We start from the raw sequence: 25,331 nt of genomic DNA on the forward strand, positions 1-25,331 counted from the left end.
TGTGAATTACACTAGCAATTAAGTGACTGTCACCATCTCGGACATTTTACCTATTACTGAGTGAAGGTTCGGGAGAATTGATCATTAATACCCTTACATCGAGAAGTGCTTTCCCAAACCAGTGTTCAGCATTTCTTTTGTGATGTTTAAATGGTAACAAATTACAACTAATGACGCCGTCTCTCGGGCTCTTTGGGATGCAGTTAAAGGCAAGGTGACAAAGCTGCTGGGACAATAAGGGACACAAACACAGCGGCATGTCCTGTCCCCCCACCCCGGGAATCCTCCCGCCGTCAGCTGATGATCGGTTAAAAACGAGGCGATCGCAGCTTTTACGCGCCAAACTCAGCTCATGCTTGAACCTTCTGTAAAATCCCTTTTCTCCCCAGATGGAAGCGAATCATTTCCCTTTGCCAGCCAGTGCTAGAAACGCCGATTCCAGCCCCCAAAGGGGAAGGAATAGCTTCCCATTTGGGCAGAAGCAGGGCCTGTTCTTCAGACCTTAAGTTAAAGGCAACGCGGGTAACATCTGCCTCGTGGCCCAGAGATGTTTTATAAAAGGGGCTTCTCGGGGAGGGGTCCCAAACAGCAGTCGTGGATCAGAGTCCCAGCCCCTGCTCTGGCATCAATGGAAGTTCGGGGGTTGGGGATAAATCATTTCACTTTGTCATCATTCGTAAGATGAAAAGATGTGATTGTATCACTGGTTCTCCTGCTTTAGCGTCAGAATCTCTTATTTCAAACGAAGCTCGCCCCTCCTGCAGAGGTGCAGATCAGCAGGGGACTGGACTTTGAGAAGTCCTGGACTTGAGAGTCACTCACATCCTGTCTGTTCCAAGTATGGGTGAAGGTGATTGCGAAGATTCATGGGAGGAATGTTTGGAACTGTCCTATCATATCAACGGATGTCGGGGCAAGCCATAAGAACCCTATAATGTAAACCATAGGGGTTAGTCTGGGAAGTGGAGTTTTTTAAGAGTCAACTCATTTGGAATTTGCTAAGAGTGGCACATGAAAAAGGGGGGGTAACATGTAGTGGCTCTTGGGAGCACCTCCCAGGCGACAGCATTAAAGTCCTTGGCCCGTGTGGCTTCCAGTGGTGTGGAAACCCTCAGTTGCCTTCAGTTCATTTTTATGTCTCTGGGATGAATTCAACCCCGGGTATCCACCCCAAGCACACAAGGAGCAGTGCTGTTGGATATGGGGATTTTTTTTTTTAAGCTGACAACTCTTATTTAGTTGGTCCAGAAAGAGTCGTGGTGGAAAGAAAACTTCAAAATTTAGAATGGGGCCTGAATTTAAGCCAAGCTGCTGCAGATGCATGTTTTTTAAAATAATAAAATTGTGGGGGTGCCTGGGTGGCTCAGTCAGTTAAACATCCGACTCTTGATTTCAGCTCAGGTCGTGATCACAGGGTGGGGAGATCGAGCCCCACATCAGGCTCTGCGCTGGGCATGAAGTCTGCTAAAGATTCTCTCTCCAACCCCAACCCCTTTCTAAAAAAAGTAAGACTAAAATAAAATAATAAAATAGTGATGTTCACTAGGTTAGTATTAAACCAGAAACCATATAGTACTTGTCCTAAGTTTTCACACTCTTGAGATTTCTTATCAACACCAACATCCGTGCAACAGAATCTTCCAGTCAGATCGTAACAACCTATTTTGTGGGTCCCGCATGCAGGGTAACTGTGACGTCACAGCCCGTGGAGGAAAACCAAACTGTCCCCATTGATACTGCCCACTTACAGTTAAAGGGCCATTACGTTTTGGAAAGTATGACAATATTTGAAAAGCAATATATTTCACATTTTAAATGTTAGCTTGAAAATCTTAGGGAAAATAAATAACCAACAGCTGGGCACTGCCCGCCCCAGGAGAGTTCTAAGCGGCAAAATCACACTGGGGCTTCCCTGGTTTTGTGCGACTTAATTGCAGCCTGGTTTCACAAGTGTGTGAAAGTATATTCTCTCTCTACATTTACACATAGACAAGTTCAAAGTAAAAATGAACCTTTCACATGCAGATGCTGGTCACAAATGTATCCACTCTCATTGTGGAAATTACAAGGTAGTAATGAGCTGTTGGATCAATTTCCAAGCCATGAACTTGCATAGACATTCCACTTAGTTAAAGAAGGTTGTTACATGCACTTTTTGTGAGAAAGCACAGGTTATCTTTGCTACTTCTGTATGAACTCTACCCATATTCACTAACTTGCCTTTTCGTGTATCAAATTTGTGGCTTGGATGTTTTGAGAAGCAGAACTGATTTTATTATAAATCTCTAACATCTCTTATTACCCTAAAATTGATACCACATATATGATGTTATTCAATCAAATTATCTTTATCCTAGCTCCAAAGCAAGGATTACCTATAATTCTCTCCCTCACAGAAATATTTCTGTAGAGTATATTTTCAGCCCCACAGACTGATTTTTATGAGGTGTTTTGGAAAGTCTGCTGAAGGGGGTTTTATTCTTTCTTTTAATTTTCATTTAGGTGAGTTTGGAATAACAAATAAATCAGGAAAATAAGCAGTCCCTAACATGAGACAATAATTAGTACATATTTTTTTATGTTGTGTATTCAGCTCCAAGTGTGACAATACAGCGCATCAAAGGGACACCAGGCAGCAATCTTTGACATCAAGGCTTACAATTAGACTTTAAAAATGGGTTGCCAAATGAGCACGTCGAACACAAATTCATTTCTTTCCGAAGTATATACAAGTCCTTTAATCATAGAGAACTATGCTACGCATTATCCTTTGCATTGAAACCTTCTGGTGCCAAAATCCTGTTTGCATTAAACACACAAGTGTGACAGGAGTACGTTACATTTTCCTGTTAGGGTTTCCATCCAGGCGAAAATAAAACGTGGCTCTGTATTATATAAGTTTTGGCTCTGTGCATTTTGAGTATACATGTATTTTTTACTTTCCTATTGGTAGTGGCAATATAAAATACCATAGACTCTTAGTATAATTTAATATAATTGTAGCACAATGATAAAACCCAGTATCATTTTCGTTTGAATTCTGTGTATATGAAGGTACGTTTTTGACTGTGAATACAGATTTCAAATATTTGTGATTTTTTAAAAAAAATTCTTTCTGAATCCTCTAAGAGATAATTTGATTTTCTATTCTCATAAAATAAGACCTCTATATCATTTCTCTGGCTTTACGAGCCCTTAACATAGGCAGTATTACTAAACTCCACGCACATGACAGCAGTCATATATCACATCACAGAGCCCTTAGTGAAGTAGGTAAATATTTATATATAACCAACAGGTTAACTTCCATCTGAAACAAGATGTAAGTTCTTTTGCTAAACATTTATTTTTGGATTTGTTTTCAGAGAATCTGCAAAATTTTTACTAATTTGGAATCTTAACGTTTTTATTAAAAGTGTTAACTATTTTTATATTAGAAGGGCAGTTCTAATGCCTTGTTTTGTTTTGTTAAGCCCCTTTCTACCCTTTGCCTCCTAGTTCCTCCCGGGATCCAGACTTTCTGGCCACAGAAGCACAGGTTCATTTCTAAAACTTCACCATTGTTAGTTCTGTGTACTTTTTCCTTTTTTTTAATCTCAAAGCCCTGGCCAAGTCTGTCCTTAGAGATCACTTATGTCTTTTATTGAACCTGAGGGAATAATAAGTAATTACTTATATTCAGAAGCATTTATACATGTGAAATATCCATGTGTTGGCTGTCTTCAAGCTCTGACACAGTTGCGTGTATATCCTGACTCTCAGGGTCATGTTCATTTGTGTTGAGTTACACATAAACCATTTCTGACCATGACCAATATCGTTACATAGTATGTTTCTTACTAATGAAGGGTATAGACTCGTGAGGGACAGATTAAACAGCTGGTTCAGAACATCACAGCTGGTATAAAAATGTTACATATGCCAAACTTTTTAAAAAATCTTGCTCTGGATTTATCAGCAATGAGTTCTTCTCTGGCTACACAAGCCATACTTGACAACATGACCAACAAATAACACTGACGATGATGTTTGTATATAACCCTCCACGTGGCAAGTACTGCCGTAAGCTTTATAGGCGTATGAACTCAAGTAATGCTCACAGCGGTGCTGTTTGCTAATCCCCATTTAAAGAGGAGGAAACCAAGTCACAGAGAGGCCAAGTGACTGGCTCAAAGCCGCACAGCTAATAATCGGAGGAGTTGAGCTATAACCCCGACAGCTTGGATCCAGTTTGTGCTCAGAACCTGACACTTGAGTCTGTGTCCCGTGCTGGGCCCTGCCGAATGGGCCTGGGGTCTGGCATCACCCCGCAGGAAAGTGTGAGGGACATGCATCCTGCTAATTTTATCCACACGATGGGTAGGTTGCAAGGGGAATGGTGTCTGCTTGTGCCTTTGGCTACCTTGGTGCACTTACATGTCGCGTTAGTAGAGGTGAATGTCATCTTGCGTCCAATCCACCCCAATAGAGTTACTTCATTCCGAAGGGAAAGTAACTTTGCCTGGACTCTCCTCTGAGTTTGGTTGTACGCAGCCTCCCTCGGCTGGCTAGGGCCTGGGAGCAGCTCCCAGAGGCCCCCAGGCAGGGGTCCTGGCCCAGGGCAGGGGGGATGGGGGAGGGTGATGGAGCTCGTCTTTCTTGGAACACCTTGTGTGGTACTGCAATTCCCCCGTCACACTCGGAGGCTCCCAGCCTCCACGAAACTGGCCAGGAGAACTTAATTCAGAGGGAATAAAGAAAGACTTAACCTACCACCACTTCAGAAAGGTTGCTGACCGCTGGCTGGGAGCCAGCCTCGGAGAGTCCGCAGTTAAGAAGCGATTCTGAGCTGATGTCTTTAGCTCTGGTGGTTTCCTCCGCCCTCTGGCTGGTTCTGCATTGAACTAGAAAGGGTATGAAAGACACCCATTAAAGAACCAGACCAGTGACTTCGAGGCTTTCAAAGCTCTCCTAAGTGCAAATAATCCAGTGTTGCAAAGCAAAGGGTGGACTCCATTGCTACCCGCAGTTATTTCCATGCTGCTCTGCAGACCTCACCTTTGTGGGCCGTGTACCCCGAGAGTGCATAAGTTCATTAATTCACAGCCTAGTAGTTTTCTCCACTTAAAAAAAAAGTGTTTAAATATAAATACTTCTCATTATCAGAGGGATGTATAGAAATCGTTGTAAAAGCTAAGCAATAAAAAAGAAAAAAGACACACCAAGAAACAGACTCTCAACTATAGAGAACAAACAGATGGTTAGCGGAGGGGAGGCGGGTGGGGGGATGGGGGAAACAGGTGATGGGGAGAAAGCATACATCTACCATGATGAGCACTGAGTGACGTCTAGAATTGTTGGATCACTCTATCGTACACCTGAACTAAGATGACACTCTGTTGACTGTACTGGAAATTAAAATTTAATTTTTTTTTAAAAAAGCTAAGCAATAAGGTTTTCTTGAGCATCAATCACTGTCATGTGATTTTATCGGTGTCACGTAGCTCTTGGTAGAAAAGAACAAAGTTCTTTTTTTTAAGAAAAGGTTTTGTATGCAGTCTCTCAACCTATGTTTTAAATCCATACAATTCGTGGGCGCCTGGGTGGCTCAGTTGGTTAAGCGACTGCCTTCAGCTCAGGTCATGATCCCAGGGTCCTGGGATCGAGTCCCGCATCGGGCTCCCTGCTCCGCGGGAGGCCTGCTTCTCCCTCTCCCACTCCCCCTGCTTGTGTTCTCTCTCTCGCTGTGTCTCTCTCTGTCGAGTAAATAAATAAAATCTTTTAAAAAAATCCATACAATTCGTTGAAAGTTCACATCGTCGGTGGCAATGACAAGCGGCGCTCGCTAGCTGTGTCACACGGGTGTCGGCGGAGTTCTCGGAACAACCCACCGCAGCCGAATGACAAGCATCAGGCGGCCCGGGTTCCCGTCTCCACGTGAGAACTGGCCACCTAGCTTGCCAGGGTGTGAGACCTTAGTTAAGACCTTAGTTAACCGGCATAATCTCTCTGAGCTCAGTTTGCTGGCCTCTAAGGGTAATAGTTAAGATTGTTGTGAAGAATAACCGGGACGAGGCACTTAAATGAATGGATGCAGGTGAAATGCCTATTAGCACAGTACCTACAGCTGCTGGTGCTGCGGGGCGTGTTCCCGTCCGGCGCCTGAGGCCCCCGCCCGGAGAGGTCCAGAAGCCTCGCCTGGGCCCTGGCAAGTAGGGCGCGGAGCCAGGCTCCGGAACGTCGGGATTCGCGTCTCCAACACCCTGGTGGTGCTCCCATGCGCTCTGCCCCACCATAGACACTGGGGGGTGGGTATGCGTAGACCAGTGTTGGATTCCTACAGCAGCTGCCCTGCTAAGGATCTGCCTTTGCCTCTTGAGCCTTTCGGTAAGCCCTTAGGTCTTTTAACCAATCTGGTTGCCCCTTTTAAAACTTGATCCAATCTAAATGCGTCCCTAGTGCCTGTGAAATTCACAAGTGAGCTCAGTAATAGAGTAGAAGGTGCCCAGAGGTTTATGAGCGAGGATTAAGTTTTCCCTGTCACATGCGGTAATCCTGCTGGGGTGAACCCGAAGTGGCATGCGTCTTCGTGAATGTGCCTGGAATTACAAGCGCCTCTCCACTGTGTCATTTACTGCCTTGGCTCTGCTCTGACAGCCCCGGCTTCAGGTTTCCCTTGCTCCCACAGAACCCCAAATCCCTCTGCCCTTCTTCTCTTACACGTATGAAGCGAGTTGTGGAGTTGAGGCCAATACCTTAATCCCTACCACCGCCACCCACACAGGCCGCCGTCACCCCCCACACACAGTTAGACACCAACAGCCAGGGTGTCCCCTTGGAGAATCCCCTCCTTCTCCGTGTGTGTGTGTGGGAGGGGGGAGATCTGGCTTCAACCCTTTCTTCTAAGGCACTTCCAATTTTGTATTTTGGGTGGTATTTATCACTGCCTTCTGGCTTTGTGAAACTTCAGATCCTTGCATTTCATTCGCTGTGAAACTGCGTTATGTTTATAATTGTGCTGGAAGTGGACCTGAGGGTTGAGTGTGGTTGACTCAAACATTTCACGTTAATGTGCTATCTTCACACGTACGGGTTTTTATGTCACGTTTATGACATTTTTAAATTATTAATGACAAATTGAGGGAGTCAGTCTACCAGGCGCCTCCATAGTTTTTGTGAAGAATGGCATTGTGTTTTTATTTCCTCAAAACTCTGACTCAGCATGAAAGTATTTGAAAGTAGATCAGTCTCCCCCAAGAATGGTATTATTTATCCGTCTGTTTTGCATTCTCATGCTGCCTTGTTTTTTTTTTACCTACTTGCTCTCCTGTCTTTCAAGCTAGATCACAGACTCCTTTAGAATAGAAATGTTGACCTATTCATTTCTGCATTTCTGTACATGACTCATTCGGTAACTGCTAATTGAATCAAATCTTTGGATTTCTGATCTTTGCTATAACTGCTTTGTAAAGATAATTATTTTGGCAGTAGTTTTATCAAATTAAAAATTGCAAAACTTCTGGGGCGCCTGGGTGGCTTAGTCAGTTAAGTGTCTGCCTTTGGCTCAGGTCACAATCCCAGGGTCCTGGGATCAAGCCTCGCGTGGGGCTCCCTGCTCCGCGGGAGTCTGCTTCTCCCTCTCCCTCTGCCCCTCCCCCATTCGTGTGTGCACTCTCTTTCTCTCAAATAAAATCTTTTTTAAAAATTGTAAGACTTCAAATTTTTGCAAAGTTAAAATGAGTGGCAGAGCTACAAATTTGGAATTGCATAATATATGTGCATATACGTCTGTGTACAGACAGATGTGAATAGTTCACGTAGAAGAAAAAGTGAGCAGTTCAAGCATCTGAAAGGTGGTTCAGTAGATCTATGCAGTGGGTTTTCTTTTATTGCTCTGAGTAACGGGGGGGTGGGTAGTGTGGAGAGCAGTAAGGAGACTATGTCCTTTCCTTGGATTTTCTTTTTTTTCATTTAGCTCATACTTATGGGAAAGAGAGCTATTCAGACATTCATTGGTGTACTAAGATGGTGTCTTATGTTGAATTCCTTTCAGCTGGAAGAAATAAGCTGTGATTAGCTGACAGGAGTGGGGAGGAGTTTTGATTAGTCTTGAACTCTCCCAGAATGCAGGTTGCACGAAGTTAAATAGAATAATGCACACTTTCAAAATTATATGCCCATATTATCCTATAGCATAAGCTCAAGTTTTTTACTACTTGTGACCCATGTTTCGATCATCACGCATGACTTTGCATTGTGACGGTCACTGTAAGGACAGTGTAGTTGCCAGCTCACCACCTTCTTGTTTATTTGTAAAGGATAGAACTGTTCATCTTAATATGTTTTATGTTAAGACATTTTCCTTTGGCCTGGTCCAAATGCCAGCAGAATTTTCTTCTTGGTGGGGTGGTGACCAGGAAGGCTTAGAAGGGACAGATGGCCAACCTCTGGCTGCATATTCTCCCTGACTGAGAAATTAGATAGGATTATGGATGGTGCTTTTCTGAGGCAAGCTGACCTTGTTATTTGTAACATGAAGCCAGCAAAGGCTATCCAAAAAGTGCCAGGGGTGTGGAGTTGGGTTGTACCAGTAAGAAAATTGAAGGTTCCTGACAAAGAATTCCAAGAATACAAATTCTATACTTAGAAGACTTCTTGTAAGAGAGTGGATCTCAGAAAGCAGGTTTACGCCATGAAATCTGTTACAAAACTGCATAATATGGAGTACGGGTGACTCTCCATTCCTGGTGCGAATGCTTCCTAGTGGTCGTAGCTCACTGGTGCCCCCTTGCGGTATTCAAGCCACCTCACATTTTGTGCCTCGGGTAAGAAGCCTGCGGTGAGGGAGGCACACTCCATTTCCGGGGGTGGAAACTTAACCTCCGGGGTTGGAAGGCATGTATTTCTGAGATTTTATTCAAACTTCTTTCATTCCCTTTGTCGTCTGCTTTAGGCCAAAGAACTACCGACTTTAAAGGATAATGATTTCATCAATGAGGGCCAAAAGATTTATATTGATGACAACAACAAAAAAGTGTTCCTGGAAAAACTGAAAAAGGATGTTGAGGTAAGAAAAAATCAGCATCAAGAACAGCCCCATCGTAGAAATGTCACCACTCTTGATTTTTAGAAGCTTCTTCAACGGTCCATTTAAATCTGCAACCAAGGCAAAAATACGTATTGTACCTTATGAAAATCACATCTAAACAGGTGCAGCTCCTTCCTCTAGATGACAGACCAAGGAAAGCACCTGATGTCATCTGCGGGGCGTCCCCACCCTCGGCTTGCCACGGTCTTGGTCGGTGGGGAGCCTGTGCAGTGGCAACCTGCTCACGGACTGCCCGCAGCAACCAGACGGAGGGTGACGCCGAGCGATGACATTCTGTCACACAGCAAAGCGTTTCAAAAACAAATGTTTAGTAACTATTTGAATTTGGGGTTTTCTTCATCTAAAGCACATCTCGGTGTTAGTAAACAGAGCCCCGGTCACCTGATGCTTTAACATTTCTACCAGCCTCTGTGAAAGTGGTGTCATCAGGCCACCAAGCCTTACGCGTGGTGGGGACAGCACCAAGGCTGGTCGCCACCCCAGCGTCATGGGGGATGGTTGTGACACAAAATACTGTGTGACAGTGGGCTTTTCGTCTCTCGTGAGGGAGGCTGTTTTGCTTAACTGTTATTTTAAGAATTAAAAATATACTCTTCCCTATCCTTTTGTTGATTTTAAAGGCATCACAGCCTTGTTGGACTTCCTTTTGTGAGTCCTTTGGAAATTAATTCGGGGGGAAAAAAAGATTTTCTTGAGATTCGTTAGGTTTACAAGACCCTGCAAAGAGAATTCTAATGTAGACAGTTACTGAACAAAGTTTTTCTGAGCTGTTACTTTCCTTCATCTGTATGTGTGAGTATGGTATACTTTTTTAAAATTTTTTTACTTTGAAATACAGTTCCTCCCACACCAGTACAGCTCTGCTACTTACAGGCTTTAGGGGAAAGTTTTCCTCTTCATGTCATTAAATAAAAACAATTAGAATGGTTCAAGCCAAAGAATGAGTGTCTTGCATTTGAATGTATCCCCCATGAGGGCAGAGCAGTTTCAGTTTCCTTTTTCCTGTTCTGACGTCTCTTTCATTGTAAGACACCCAGATTGACTGAGTGAGTTCATAACTATTTTTAGGTCATGAATTATTTTCATAAAAAAATGTTTACTTTTTTTTTAAACCTACCTGGTGTATATACTTCAATTAGAACCTAAGTAGTGTTTATTTCTGAAGGATACAAGTGTCTACTTAAAAAGAAAAGTAGAAGAAAGTGTTTGCTTTTATCATGTAACATTTTTTTCTCCAGTCTTTCATTAACAAGCATTTTTTTCCCAATGTTGCCAGTGATTATTGTTACAGTACGTATTAGTTAAACATTAAACATTTCCCATACTTTGGTGTCAACTTGATCTGATAACTAAGTACTCTAGGTAGACCTACTCACTTTCGGGTTTTTATTCGTCAATCAGCAAATCTTTAATTTTGAGAATAATACCAATTGAGCAATTATGGTAAATATCCTTTAGGGTTATGTGCAATCTGCCAAAAAAAAAAAAAATTTTGTTTCCATCCCTTTTTCTGTTGGCTGTGTACCACTAGGATATTTAGACTCCAGATATAATGTAACTGAAGCAGTTCAAATTTACAGTTGAATTACATAAGGATCCTCTTAGCCCTTTTGTTGTCTCTAATAATGTCGTTGATTAGAGGATTTGGATAGTTTAATCCCATGCAGGGCTCTTGCACTTAGCTGTTTTGTTGAAATTGAAGCAGGGCATAAAGCATTCTTTTCATTAAAAAAAAAAAATTCTCAATGGCTGATACAAGTATCTTTAGTTTTGAAATTCATGCAGAAGCATCATTAAATTTTTAAGCAGGTAATTATGGGGAAGTGGCTTGACATCTGATCTTGATAAATGAGACTAGAATTTAATCTAGTTTTGTTTTTTCATTAACACTGTGCTTTCTAATTTAGCTGACTGGCCTGTTTGAGTACAGTTTTTTGGTGGGGGGTGGGGATGACTCTTTGTTTTTTACATAATGCTTAAGGTAAAAGATGAGTTTATTATAGCTCAAGAAGTAATCTATTTTTGTAGCAAAAAGAAAAGAATTGTCATGAGAATCTAGCTGCTTTTTTTTTCTTTTTGCAACCGAAATCCTGCTCTGTTCATATACCCTGAAAATATTTCAATTCAGAAAGCTTTGCACATAACTACGTATTGGTGAGCCCTTTTCTCCAAAAGACAGTGCTCTGTGGAGAGTGAAAATCACTTTGGCCTTCTGGGCTGCATGTTGTCAGCTCCAATCATGACGGTAGACGGTGGATGGTGGAGAGTTGGCACCCATCTCCTCTCATTGGCTCACGCTGGAAGCCTGGGGGTGTCGGGGAGCCCCTACCACAGGCCATCTCAGCTGTCATGTTTATGGGCCTGCAACCTTGGAAATGGGTGGGAGGGTGGAGGTGGGGGCGGGCATGGTGGGCCACCAACATTGACGGACCCACCGGTAGAGCCTAAACTCCGTCCCAGGCAGTCATTCTCTCTTTCATTCATAACAGCTCCGGAGGATGAGTGCTGACATTATCCCAGTCTATGGATGAGGAAACTGAGCCCAGAGACTCTATGTGATTTGCTCAAAGACGCACAGCTACTAAATTCAGACTGGGATTTGAGGCTGTCAGAGGCCACCCTCCTAAACTGCTGTGCTCTAAAACGCAAATTAAAAATGTTCGTGAGAACACAGTTGAGACTTTGTTTCCTGACGAACGCCCCAAAGGAGGATCATTATAACTTTTAACAAGTGATACGGGATAACTGTTAAATAGGGCGGGTTGGAATTTTAATTCTGCATTGCAGATGTGTTAGGAGGTGGTAATTCAGTAGAACAAATGTGTTAATAAAGTTAGCAAATAAAACGAATTTAAATGTTGTGAAGGAGAGTTTATTAATGGCTCTCTTACCACATAGTCTTCTAGAAGGGTTTGTGACAGGGCTCATTAAAGATCTTGAAGAAGATTCTAGCTCAAAGATTTGGCATAAAGAGGAATTAATTATGAAGGAATCAGATTAGGTGGGATATTCTGAGGAAAAAAGAAGCCGACCAAAGGTCTGGCAGATAATTATTTAGAAGTTGGAAAGGAGGAAAGGCGAGGGACCTAAAGATTATAAAGATTTAAAAATTGTCATGCTTTGAAATCTTATGTACTTAAAAAAAATCAATAAATTTGAGTCAGAAGCTTAAAGGAATGAACAGAAAACAGAGCAAATATGTATTAAGTTCCTTAATGTCAGCTGGAGGCAAACCCCAGCAGTGCAGCCCTTAACCCCTTCCCTCCTTTCCTTCCCCCCTCAACGTGGAGTCTTCCAGGCCTCGGTCGTTTTGTGATACCCAGCAGGAATTTTCTCTAACAAGAATCTCAGTTTATTGCCACATTTCATTCCGCTCTACTTCCGAAGACATTTAAAATTAAGTCTGTGAAGATAAGAGCTAGTGAATCTCTGGGCTTTTCCACGTTTCTCCTCTTGGCCCACCTCACTTGAGCCCGCTTCCGGGCTTCAAGTGCGTATTTGATGAAAAAGGCCTTCTACCGTAGCAACAACACGGGCAATTAGGTCACAGCCTCCACTGTTACCTGCAAGGCACTGTTTTCATTGCCTAAGCTACATTCTCTCTCCCTCTCCTCTCTCCCCTCCCCCATGAGCTGAGTGGTATTATCCCATTTTATAGTTAGAATAACTGAGGCTCAGAGCTAGTGAGAGAAGTAAGATTTAGTCTCCTGTCTGACTCCCAAACCTATACTCTTTTTCTTTTAAAGATTATCTGGTACTTTAATTAAAGAATAAAGGGGTCACCCTTACCAGCAAAACCTATGCTCTTCCCCACTCTGCTGTCCTTGGTCTTCCGTTTCCCTCTCAGTGTCCTCAACCTGAAAACGCACGTAGCACCCACCTGGGACCACAGTCAGGGTCCTTGATCTTGGGTGGGTCACAGCAGCTGCTTACCTAGAGATGCATTTTACATGTCACCGATGGTGAGGTTTGGGATGCAGAGCTGCCTTACTGGGAAGGAGCCTGGGCAGTGGTCTGACTGCAGAGCTCAGGCCTGGGAAGGAGCCGGCCATTGTGAGCAGCACTGATGCAAGAGGGGACACTCGGGCCTTGAGACGCGCGCACACACACACACACACACACTCTCTCTCTTTCTCTCTCTCTCTCTCTCTCTGAGTGAGGTGGTCCAGCCCCGGCTGTCATCCGTGCCCAGCTGACCTTTGCAAGTTCATTACGGGCAGCCCCCTTGCTTTTGTAATAAAGCACACTTGAAAGCCGGCCACGTGAAGGTGGAACGGTGGACTTACCCGTTACAGACCTACTCCGTACCACAGAGCGCAGACGCGTGGTAAATGGTCTCATTGTGCCTCGGGCAGAGGTTTCTTTGTTGCTTTGTTCTATGTTTTCACTTGGCTGGGGTGATTATTTCTTTGAGACGGGGTTAGGGAAATTAGGGTGAGTTAAGCAGCAGGCGTCTCATTCACTTGTTCAGTAAATACCAAGAGCTACCAGCACTTCCCGGCAGTCAGGAACGCGGTGAGGGCAGAAACGGCCAGAGCTCCTGCCCTCTCGGGGCTGCCACGTTCGGGGAAGATTATGCTCGACTCACATAATCCAACAAGATACACGTGCAGCTGAGCCAAGCGTCATTAGGGCAAAGTGCGCTGGTCCACCCATGCCTGCGCTTTGGGGATGTGGCCTAGGCAGGAATCGGGAAAGGCTTCCCATAAGCAAGTGTCTCTGCAGCTGAGATCTGCAGTCAGGTGGCAGGGAACTGGGTGCTGGTAAGAGGGCCAGAGGGTGGGCCGGAACAGGGTTCAAGGTGGCCCAAGAGGTACTGGCGCCAGACTATCCTGGCCCACTGGGCCATGTTAGAGCTTGCTTCTGCCCGGCAGGATGTGGGATACCACGGGAAGGCCTTAGGCAGGGACTGGGCAAGATCAAATTTGCATTTGGAAAAGATCTTCCCTTCCCAGAGGGGGTCAGTTCACACAGCATCGATTTTTACCACTTCCCAGGGAGCTTCCAAGGGCCCGGGAAGAGCAGGGACAGAGAGAAGGGGGCCTTTGTCCTGCCCCGGGTCAAGCGGAGCAGGACCTGGCCCAGCCAAGCTCCCCCTAACCCTGCACTCAATGCGCGCAATCGCGCATACACACACACACACACTCTCTCTCTCTCTCTGCAGGCAGGTGCTGGTTAACCCGTGTCTACAGCGGTACCCAGACCTCTGGAGGGTGTCTGGGGTGGGCAGAGGGGGCAGGCCAGATAGACAGAGGGGTCGGGGCCAGCGCTGTGCTAGGTGTGGGAAGGGACAAAGGAGGCGCTGACCCCGTTCTCTGGGAGCTCAGAGGCTGAGCTCAGCCCCAGGCACAGCTCTCTGGGACCCATGGCCACCAGTGAGCACCCTGCCTGTCATACCTGCTTGGGGGGGTGGGGGGTGGGCAGAGGGTATGACTGGGGATTTCTGATGCAGTGTTTCCCGAATGTCTTCTGTTTCCAAATCACTAGGCCCCCGGGGCATTCTGAAGGGGGGCAAAAAGCAGGCTTGGTGATGCCGTCAGTGTGAGGCCTGCTGCTGGCGGATACCCCTCGCAGAGACTCACAGTCCTTAGTAACAGTGGGAGGCCGTCCTCCTCAGAAACCATTTGATTTGATTGACTCATTCTTTCCCCTACTAGTGTTGCAAAGAACAGGACTTGGGAAAAGCTGCCTTAATGCAGTTTCCAGAAGCAGCCTAATGCAGTATAAAGAACAAGAGCTTTGAGCATAGGATCCTGAATTCACTCCTCCTTAGCTTTGATTCCTTGGGCAAACTCTTTTAATCTCTCTGAGCCTGTTTGCTGTCTTGCATGGGGATCCGAATGCCTATCTCAGGCGAGGCCAGCTGTCTCTGTACCCCGCAGTGCCCGGCTCTCTTCCACATCCGTGCGCTTGTGGGGACCACACCATGTACCCGAGGTCAGGCTACGTGGCTGGGTGGCTGGCTCTGTGTGGGTAAAAGAGTCAAGCACTTCATGGAGTTGTTACGCCCCCAAGACGGGGAAGGCTGCCCAGCCATCTGGCCAGATGCACCCTGACACCCAGCAGTTGCCAGGAGGATATGGCAGGACGAGCAGTCTCTGGCCACTGGCTGAGGGAGGTGGAAAGTTGTTCTGTGAGGACTTGAAAAGGGGAGTTTGGGAAAGCCCATGGGAGGAACAACAGCTTCCTCTGTAAACTGATCAAAGGCATGAGAGAACCAGCACTCTGTTTTGTTTGTTGTTGGCTTTTTTTTTTTTTACTAGACTAAGTAACATCTTTATTTCTTTACCCAGCTTTATTGAGGTATAGTTGACACACAGTATTATAAGATATTTAATGTATACATGGTGATGATTGAGTATGTATCCATTGTGAAAGGATTTCCCCATCAAGTTATGAACACAACCATCACCTCACATATTGACCTTTTTTGTTTTTCTTTTGGTGAGAACATTTCAGTTCTACTCTCTTAGCAAATTTCAGTGATACAATACAGCACTACCAACTATAGTCACCATGTTATACATTAGATCCTCAGACCCTATTCATCTGATAGCTGGAGCTTTGTACCCTTTTACCAACTCTCCCTATTTTTCCAGCCCCTTCAGCCCTGGCAACTGCTTTTCTGCTGTTTCTAGGAGTTCAAATCTCACACACACACACACACACACACACACACACACACACACACACGACATCATACAGTATTTGTCTTTCCCTGTCTGGCTTACCTCACTTAGCATAATGCCCTCCAGGTTCATCCACGTTGTCACAAATGACAGAATTTCTTTCTTTCTTAAGGCTAAACAACATTCCACTGTATATATATATATATATATATATATCACATTTTCTTGATCCAGTCATCCATTGACAGACACTTAGCTTGTTTCCCTACCCTGGCTATTATGAATAATGCTGCCATGAACATGGGAGTACAGAGATCTTTTCGAGATAATGATTTTGTTTCCTTTGGAGCTATAACCAGAACTGGGGTTGCTGGATCGTATGGTAGTTCTATTTTTATTTCCTTGAGGAATTTTCATACTGTTTTCCACAGCGGCTACACCAGTTTGCATTCCCACCAAGAGTGCACAAGGTTCTCTTTTCTCCACATCCTCGCCAACGCTTGTCCTCTCGTCTTTTTGGTACTAGCCACCCTGACAGGTGTGAGGGGATAGCTCATTGAGGTTCTGATATGCACTTCCCTGCTGATGAGTGATGTGGAGCATCTTTCTGTGTACCTGTTGGCCATTCAACACTCTTTTTTGCCAAAGGGTCTGCATGTATCAACTTTTAAGTATTAGGTTTCTCTTACCTTGCTTACATATCTAAATAAAGATTTGTGTGATTTTCTTTTCCCCTGAGCTTAAATGAGGAAGAGTCAGCGTGGCCCGAGGGGATTCATGGTGGGAAGACAAGGAAATGGGAGCTAAGGAAGAGGAGAGCAGACAGGAGGAGGCCTGGGCCTGATGAGGAACTGAAGGCATCAGGGAACAGCAGGGGCAGGTCCTCTCCTTGTCTTTAAGGGAGCATGGCTTTCTCTTCAGCTCGGAGACCGGGCTGCTTCCCAACAGGCTCGGGAGGAAAAATGGCCCAGCGGGTCTCCACAAATTGATTTCATTTCATTTTCTGCCAGAACTGCAGGACCTATAATTTCATATGCTTACCCTTAGCGTAAGGAAGTCATTTCCTAAATTCTGTCCAAGTCGCCCGAGGCCCGTCAGCGGCTCCGCATCACTGAGTGGGGGTGGCACCAAGTCCTCCAAGAGTCGGGGTCATGCGTCGTCTTCTTGGGCCACAAGCCCAGGGTCAGAGCAGTCGTGGACCCTGTGCCGAGCCAGCCAGCTGGGGAGTCAGGGAGCTGTTTGGTGTTAGCCAGCAGACGGGCCACCCCATTTTGTCCTCCATAATACAAGCCACGTTTTATTTGATCGATTAGTAGAACCATGTGCTTCCGATCATGTGTCTGGGTACATCTACTAAGAAGAAAAGAAAAATGACCTGCAAAGTCAAAACGAGAACTTGGCAGGCAGGGGTAGACTAAGCCGCAGAGCGAGGTCGGCCGCACGTTACAGGAGGAGGGAGAACAGGAATCCCGGGCCCGAGCTGCTGCATGGGAAGTGAGCCACCTTCAGCTTCTCCGTGCCCTCGCTTCCATTATAAGGAAACCTGAGCAGGACAGAAGGACTGTGTTATTCACCAGAGCACTGACACACGCATTTGCTGGTTGATTGGGACATTTGGGCTTTTACTTCTTCGTGATGGACAGCATAATAATCTCCTCTCAGCCCAGTGTGCTGAATTTCAAAGTGCTTTCACAAGAGACTCTGCTGGAAGCTACTTGGGAGGTCCCTGGTTTTTCCCATCAGCCAGTCTTAATTGTCGGGAGAACAGCTCTCTTCCCTCCTTCTTGCCAGTCATGCTCTCTGCTCTTTGGTGTAACCCAACCTCCATGTGATAAATGCATGCCTCTCAGCATCCAGCTTTGCGTTTCAGGGAAAATAATACTAGCGCTGAGCCAGCCCCAAGTGTGGGGCTACATTTTTGGCCAGAGGAGCTGCCTGGGACTGTGAGAGCATCATAATGGAGGCTCCTGGCTGGCCGCCTCTTAGGGAGACCCTCTCCTCATTTCTGCTGCCCCTTCCCTCACAGCGTTCCCCCACAGGCGTTTTCCTGAGTTCGTTTCCTTCAAATATGGGGTTTTGTTTAAGGCCATGACTGACCCTGTTGCCTCCCACCCTCAGTTTCTTGCCCAGTTAAAGCTCATGGACTACAGCCTCCTGGTGGGAATCCATGATGTGGAAAGAGCCGAACAGGAAGAGGTGGAGTGTGAAGAGAATGACGGGGAAGAGGATGGGGAAAGCGATGGTACCCACCCTGTCGGGACCCCTCCGGACAGTCCTGGAAATACACTGAACAGCTCACCGCCCTTGGCTCCAGGGGAGTTTGATCCAAACATTGATGTTTATGGAATTAAATGCCATGAAAGTAAGCTATTATCAACCCTTTTTATCTACGAAATGGTTTGATTTTTGCCTTGTTTCCTACCAGTAACTGTAATCCCAGTTAAAAGTATGCTGCCCTCCAAGACTTATTCTCCAGAGTCCCAGTAATTGATTCAGGGACAAGAGCATGTTAAGAGGAACTGTAATCTCTGGTTTTGAAACATAATGTGATAAGGTCCTTGAGTTTTTTGATGTTGAGGAATAGTGAGCCACAAACTATTTTATGTATACAACACACGTGCACACACATGTAAAGGTAGCTAACATATAGAAGAAATGTTTGTAAATGTTTTTTTCTTAGCTATCTCTTCTGTGGCTCTAAAGGGTCAGGAATCTCTCCAGCACTAGGTACATATGCGGTCCCCTCTGAACCTCGCTCGGATACCCTGAAGGGCACACTCACTACCAGCCCTTTCCTGTTTAGGAGCGCTCAAGCTGGCCCAGGATGTGGGATGACAATGTCTGATTTGCTGTCGTGTCTGTCCTCTGCTGAGTCACCCCCCCACTCCACCCCCATTAAAGGGTCTGTGGATCTCTTATCTAGAGTGAGCGTAATCTTAATCCTCAAAATCTGTATGACTGAGTATTTGAAGGAGTATTACCGTCTACCTTAGCTACTTACACATGAGAAAACCAAAATAATTTAGAGAGATGATAAATGCTGGCCTCTTATTTTTTGAGTAATAAAAATGATGATTCATCATTATTTAAAAAAAAAATCTCATGAGGCATATCAGCCAAATGAGTTTGTGTTTATTTTGCTCACCAAAATTTTCAACACAGAAAATCAGATGTAGTCAAATGTACTTTTCTTATTGTTTACAATTAAGACAGCATTATATTTGTGGAAATATGCAGACCGATCTTACAGATGATATGTGCCTTTATCCAGTTCTGATGCTAGACTCAGTGAGAATCATGAACAGGCGTGCCTCTAAGTGGGTTCTAGAGCACCACAATAAGGCGAGTCACATGACTTTGCTGATTTCCCAGTGCATATAAAAGTTACGTCTACGCTATACTGCAGTCTGTCACGTGTGCATTAGCACTGTGTCTGTAAAAAAACAACATACATAGCTTGTTTTTTATAAAATACTTTATTGCTGAAATATACTAACCATCATCTGAGCTTTCAGTGAGTTGTAATCACTGATCACAGATCACCATAAAAATATAATAATGACGAAGTTTAAAATATTGCTAGGATTACCAGAATGTGAGGTGAGCAAGTGCTTTTGGAAAAATGGTGCTGACAGACTCGCTGGACGCAGGGCTGTGGGTAAAGGAGGTAGCGTCTGCGAAGCAGTAAGACTGTGATGGTAGAAGAGGATTAAGGAGCAAAATTACCTCTACTGGTTGCATTTTAAAAATAGCACTTTTCTTTACACCAAGGCAATACATAATGATTAAGGAAAATGCAGATTAACAAAAAAATGAAAACAGTCTTGCCCTTGGACCTCTACTGGTAATATTCTGGGGTTATACTTCTTTTACTTTTTAAATTGAGAAGAGAATTGGGGACAGAGTTAAGCTATTTAACAGGGATATGCAGGAGTTACATGGACTTTTTTTTTTTCCAAATTACTATTTTATTTTTTTATCACTTTTTTTTTTTTTTGTATTTGAGGAGAGCTGACTCACCACGTTACGTTAGTTCCAGGTCCACCACAGGGATGGGACAAGCCCATCCGTGATGCGGTGCTCACCGCAGCGCGGCTACCGTCTGTCACCACACGACACCGTTACCGGCTCACTGCTTGTATTCCTTTCGCTGTGCCTTTGTCCTCACTCCCCCCGACCTCTTCCTTCTGTGACTGGAAGCCTGTGGCCCCCAGCCCCCTCCCCCATTTTGCCTCTCTCTCCACCCCACAAAACACAGAGGAGGGAGTAAAAACTAGTGGTTGTTTTTAGAACGAACGTGTTTTGCACCACAGTGTACCCCGCCTCCGTTGTCAGAGCGCGCGGTCCCCGTCCCGAATCCCTGACCCTCCAGCGGGGCTCTTCCCAGCCGCGTCACTGGTCCCACAATCATTGCTCTCGTCCCCTTACAGACTCGCCCAGGAAAGAGGTGTACTTTATGGCAATTATTGACATTTTGACTCATTATGATGCAAAAAAGAAAGCTGCCCACGCCGCAAAAACTGTTAAGCATGGCGTAAGTATCTCCACTTTGTTTCCTTCTCTGCTCCGGGGCCCTTGCTGCGGTCTGTGGCGCGGTCACCGGCTCTGGCTGTTCCCTTGCCACCAAGCTGGCCGGAGCCCCTCGGTGGTTCTTGTTCTCTGGGGGGGGTCATGTTCAGTCATGGTCAGAGTGCGAGATTAGAGGCGGCAAGTGCCAACAGCTCACGCTTGGGGCAAGTCACTTAAACTCAGCGGCTAGCCTTTTTACGTGCTGGGGATATTCACAGACACGTGCATCTCTAGAATACTGCACAAATTCGGTTTTGTTGGGCAAATGCTTCAAAGATAAAAGTGAAGACAGCTATTCATGTTTTCACATGAATCCTCAAAACTGACCCGTCAGACCTGAAGCACTATTCTGTGCCTCAGACGCTTCCCGAACATGCAGTATTATCTTTCTTTTTGTACAGTGAACTGTATTTTTTCTACTACGGAAATCTTTTGGGTGCCAGATCCAAGTTTAATAACATGAATTCTTCACTGTTATTGTGCTTGCTCTAAATTATCACCATTCTACACATATGGTGACCTGTTGAATTCCCCATGACAAGCCTATGGCGGACACTAGTGTAGCCCTGCTTATCAGTTGAAGAAACTGAGGAAGAAAGCCTAAGCTTGTCAGGGCCACGGCACTAGAAAGTGGTAGAAATGGGACTGCTCCCAGAACCTAGCCCAGCCCCCTGCTCTATGCTAGTCCCATCCCCCTGCCCTACCAGCAAATCGCACCTGCCTGGTTGAACTTCACAAGTAAATACTCATTATGCTCGTATTGCAGAGATTCGTTTTGGCTTTCCAGGCATTGTTAAAAAAGCCAGAGACCCCATCCCATAGAGATGACCTTGTGCCTTGGCTTGTTCACACGGGAAGGAGAGGCGCCTCCCCAGTAGTGTGTACAGCCAACTGAGGAACACCAGAACATCAGCCTCGATTAAAGGCTCTTTTCTGTATTTTAAAATCAAACAGGCTGTCCTCCCAGCAAGGGAACCAGCCTAAAGCCATACTCTATTTGCCAAAGAAACATTTTAGTTACATCATCAGCAACTATTTATGGCTTCCTACTGTGTGCAAAGCAGGGCCCGAGCCCTCACCCAGCTCACTGCCAGTGCCCAAAACCCCGGGTCGGTTGGAAAGGAGGGTCCCCGGCGGCTGGCATCGCCACCTTCAGAGTAGTGTTTGTGAACTACGCGTGTGCCCGAGGCACCATCCCCCTTCCCGGATTCTGAGTCCAGTCCACGAGGGTGGGGGAGGTCTCGAAAAGGCTCTGTGGTAATTCCGATGCTCACCTCTGATCGAGAACCACGGGTATACTGCAGAGACGGAACTGTAATCCCTATTTTAGCTTTCCCAGTTGTATAACCTTGAGAAAACGCTTTGGAGCTTAAGAGCCCCAACAACAAAGGAGTCCTAACCCCTTGCTGACGGGGTTTAGTGGAGGACACCCGGGGTGAGCAGGTGCCATGTGTCTGTGCCCACCCCTCCTCACACGCGCCGCTGTATCACACACCATGTGGAACTGGAAATCGACCGGACCAAGCATGGCTCCATCTTAGTCTCCACTATGCGACCCCAACTCAGTTTCACGAGACACCACATGGCCTAAGACTGCACAGTTTGCAGGAGCAAGAAATTACTCTTGGCAAAGGAATGCTCTGGGCACTCTTCTCTGCCTTCAAGGCCTGGGCTCCTCCATGGAGATCCCCGTGGCCCGGGCCAGGCTAGGAAATTACAGGTTCCCCGGGGAGTATGGGTGTCCAAAAAGAGCACGTGGTGACTTCATAAAGCTGGTCTTGCCCTCTGCAGCTCAGGAAACTGGCTTGTAACCACAGACGTTGAGTCTGGTCGCCAGCACTGCCTCCCATAAGGGGCGATCCCCCGCCAAGCCTGCGTGAGGGGCCCCTGCTTCCTTGCCCCACACAGGTCTCTGTGAAGGGGAACACTGGCACCCCTGTGCCCAGCGCTGAGGGAAGCCCGCCCCGGCCCCTCGGGGGGAGGCGCCGTCAGCAGCCTGATGTCTCGCCCGGCTGTGGGTCCAGCTGACACGGATCCCACTGCTGTGGCTGTCACCCCTCTTTTGAGCGTGCCGCCACTTACCTGGGTCCTGAAAAAGAAACCCGATCCTATGTCCCTGTTGTTTCCCTTTAGCCAGATGTTGCTGTTGGTGTCATTCTCAAGGGATCTCCAACCTGCTCTCCTGAAAAACAGCAAGATTGTTACGTAGGCCACACAGACCCCACCATGTGACAGGAACATCCCCAACATGGCTAGTTCGATTTTTTTTTGTAAGTTGCCACAGTCACAATGTGGTAACAGCATCTGTTGTTACTCTGACTCTTAGCCTCACTTTCACAGATTCCTAAGAACGTTGATTATTCAGACACCATATCCAAGATATTCTATGTTTTAAGAACAGAGGCTGAGATTGGAAAAATATTAGCTTTGTATTTAGCTGCAATTGGAAATTGCTATAGAGACTAAGTAGTAATTATATGGATATTCTTCTCCTTTACAACTGCCTAGGCTGGTGCAGAGATCTCGACCGTGAACCCAGAACAGTATTCAAAGCGCTTTTTGGACTTTATTGGCCACATCTTGACGTAACCTCCCACATGGCCTTGGACGGACATGAGCACGGGAAGGAAAGAGGTGGCTTCGGTGTAGGAAAAATGAAAACCAAACTCAGTGAAGCACACCTCCTCGTTTACATCTTCAGGCCAAGATGACTGATTTGGAGGCTACTCGCTTTAACAGCTACCTGATATTTCCCAGCATCGTTCTAGCTATTTCTGACACGTGTGCGTGCGTGCGTGCGTGTGTGTGTGCCTGTGCGCGCGTGTATGCGTGTATCTTAAAAAAAAATAATTAATTAATTAATTAATGCAAACCGGTCAGCTTCAGTCAGAGTGCATTTGGGCAACAACCCTCTGATTCCAGCTGTGGATGGATGGATGGATGGATGAGCACATGTGGGGGGAGGGGGCGAAGGAAATGCATGTCAGACCAACCATGTTGGCATCACGCGATAAACTGTGGATCAGTTTATTTTTTGGAGTTGAAAGATGTGACAGTATTCATAATAATAATGAAGATAATAATAATGATGATAATAATGATGGTGATTAAAAGAAAAAAACTTACTGCGAATGTTACATTTCTACCACGCACGCGGACACTCCTTAATAGTTGCCCCCCAAGCCCCTGGCGCTGGGCGGGGGGTCGCTGGCATCTCCAGCACGCCCTGGCTCAGGGTTCTGCCTCCACAGTGTCGGGGCTCCCGGCATCCAGGGACAAAGGCCCCTCCTCTAGCAAGAAGCTGATGCCCTTAGTGACTCTTGTCTGTACATTTTCACCTCAGTAAGTATGTCCAGGAAAACTGCTTACTTCTCTTTTCTTGCCTGGAGCTTCTTCACTGTTACACTCTTATGTTGCAATATAGGAATTAATGCTACAAAATAAAAATAAAGCTTACCTGCAAAGTGCATAGTTTTGGGCAATGGTATCTACATCTCCTACAGTGGGAAGGTGAGCAGAGCATTAGAACTCTGAATTCTGTTAACGAAGGCAAATCTGAATTCTAAGATGTTTATGTTTCACCATTGGTTAAACAGTGGTATTTTGTTATCAATTATCCCTTTAACTGAAACCCTCAATTTTACTGTTTACATTATTAGGAAAACAGGGATATTTTTGAATCTAAAAATTTAATGTACAGCATGTGATTTTTTGAAGTTTACATGTAAAGTCATTTTACAGTGTAGGTGGAATAATGTTTGTCATATTTTGAAATGTATCCTGCAGTCATGTTTTTGGGTGAATGTTTTATTCAAGTACATGGTAGGCAGTCTTATACAATAAAAGGAAAAGGGTTGTTTTGTTTCCTCCAGATGTACATTTATCAACCTGATGATTTTTTTCTAAATGTTTAACCCAAATCTGGTTATGTAAGTTCATTGCCCTAAACTGTGCTGTGTTTTAATCAATTTATAAATTTCCAACATCGATCATGTATTTACCAACTTTCTGGCATTTTCTGAAAGGCATCAAGCTAAAATATTAGACTTGCTTAGAGTAGGTTGTCAACTTATACACTGTGCTAAAGCTGTGCCTTTGAAATTCTTTGTTTAAAACATGAGATGATTTTTGTAGGCAGTTTCAGAAAAGAAAAAAAAAAATCCACCTTTCAGTGATTAGTTATAACTCCGCAAACCGCCCCTGCCATACTGCCTCTTCCAGGAACTTTACTTCAGGGCTTATCAAGACTGCGACTGTGCCCACTGGGTGTGGGTTTACTTCGGAGAACACGGTGATAGCAAATCAGGATCTCTGGAAGCCAGCAGCAACGCCATTCTATGACTAGTTACTGACTTCACCCAGGTTTGTTAGCCACGGTGGATAATGCTATCGCCACTGGGCCATGGTCATCCAAATCTGTATTTCATGCATTCAAATTAGTTGAGACTGTGATCTGGGCCCCCACTCCCCCACCATTCATCCTGGCATCGAGTCCCTTTCAGTGTTCTGAAGTTCTACGGTGGTTTCTTTGACCCAAGACTACAAAAGTGAGACCCTGAAGTAAAGATAAGGTACACATACATTATTTGAGTAACTATTTCCTTTGTGGCCAGTCTGTGTATGCTTTTAGAAGTTTACAAAATGCTTTATTTTTTGTCTGTAACAGTCTCTGTCGTTCATTTCTGTCGATAAACTATTTGGACAGAGTGAGGAAGTTTGCCTTGTATCTCCTAGTGCTAACAATACACTCCAGTCATGAGCCAGGCTTTACAAAATAAAGCACTTTGATGACTCACAAGGTGGATCCTTTGTTCCTCTCTCTCGATTGTGTTTCTCTCTATTGCAAATAAATTTTAAGTACTCGGTACTAAGACTACCTTTAGCTGATCCTGAAAGAAGTAAAAGTGAAATTGAATCAAATCTCTCTAGAGCTTTGCCTTCAACCTGTGAACTATTTTATTAGTAAATAATAGAAACTTCCCCACCAAAATGGACTTACTGCAAGATGGACAGGCAGAGAAAAGAAATCTCTTTAGTGAATACCT

At 45.2% G+C, this 25,331-nt stretch overlaps 1 protein-coding gene across 1 annotated transcript in view; it reads left to right on the plus strand.

Annotated features, from left to right (window-relative positions):
- PIP4K2A (phosphatidylinositol-5-phosphate 4-kinase type 2 alpha) overlaps window positions 1-25,081 on the plus strand; it is a 170,984-nt gene extending 145,903 nt beyond the window's left edge. Inside the window, exons 7-10 of the mRNA XM_035021493.1 lie at window positions 8,933-9,046; window positions 17,836-18,079; window positions 20,148-20,251; window positions 22,795-25,081. Coding sequence (XP_034877384.1) covers window positions 8,933-9,046; window positions 17,836-18,079; window positions 20,148-20,251; window positions 22,795-22,875 — 543 coding nt within the window. The 3' untranslated portion in view covers window positions 22,876-25,081. The remainder of the gene's footprint in view (window positions 1-8,932; window positions 9,047-17,835; window positions 18,080-20,147; window positions 20,252-22,794) is intronic.
- The last annotated feature ends 250 nt before the right edge of the window (window positions 25,082-25,331 follow it).

Source organism: Mirounga leonina, unplaced genomic scaffold, assembly GCF_011800145.1.
Source record: "Mirounga leonina isolate KUSES-001 unplaced genomic scaffold, KU_Mleo_1.0 Mir_175, whole genome shotgun sequence".
Classification (NCBI taxonomy): domain Eukaryota; kingdom Metazoa; phylum Chordata; class Mammalia; order Carnivora; family Phocidae; genus Mirounga; species Mirounga leonina.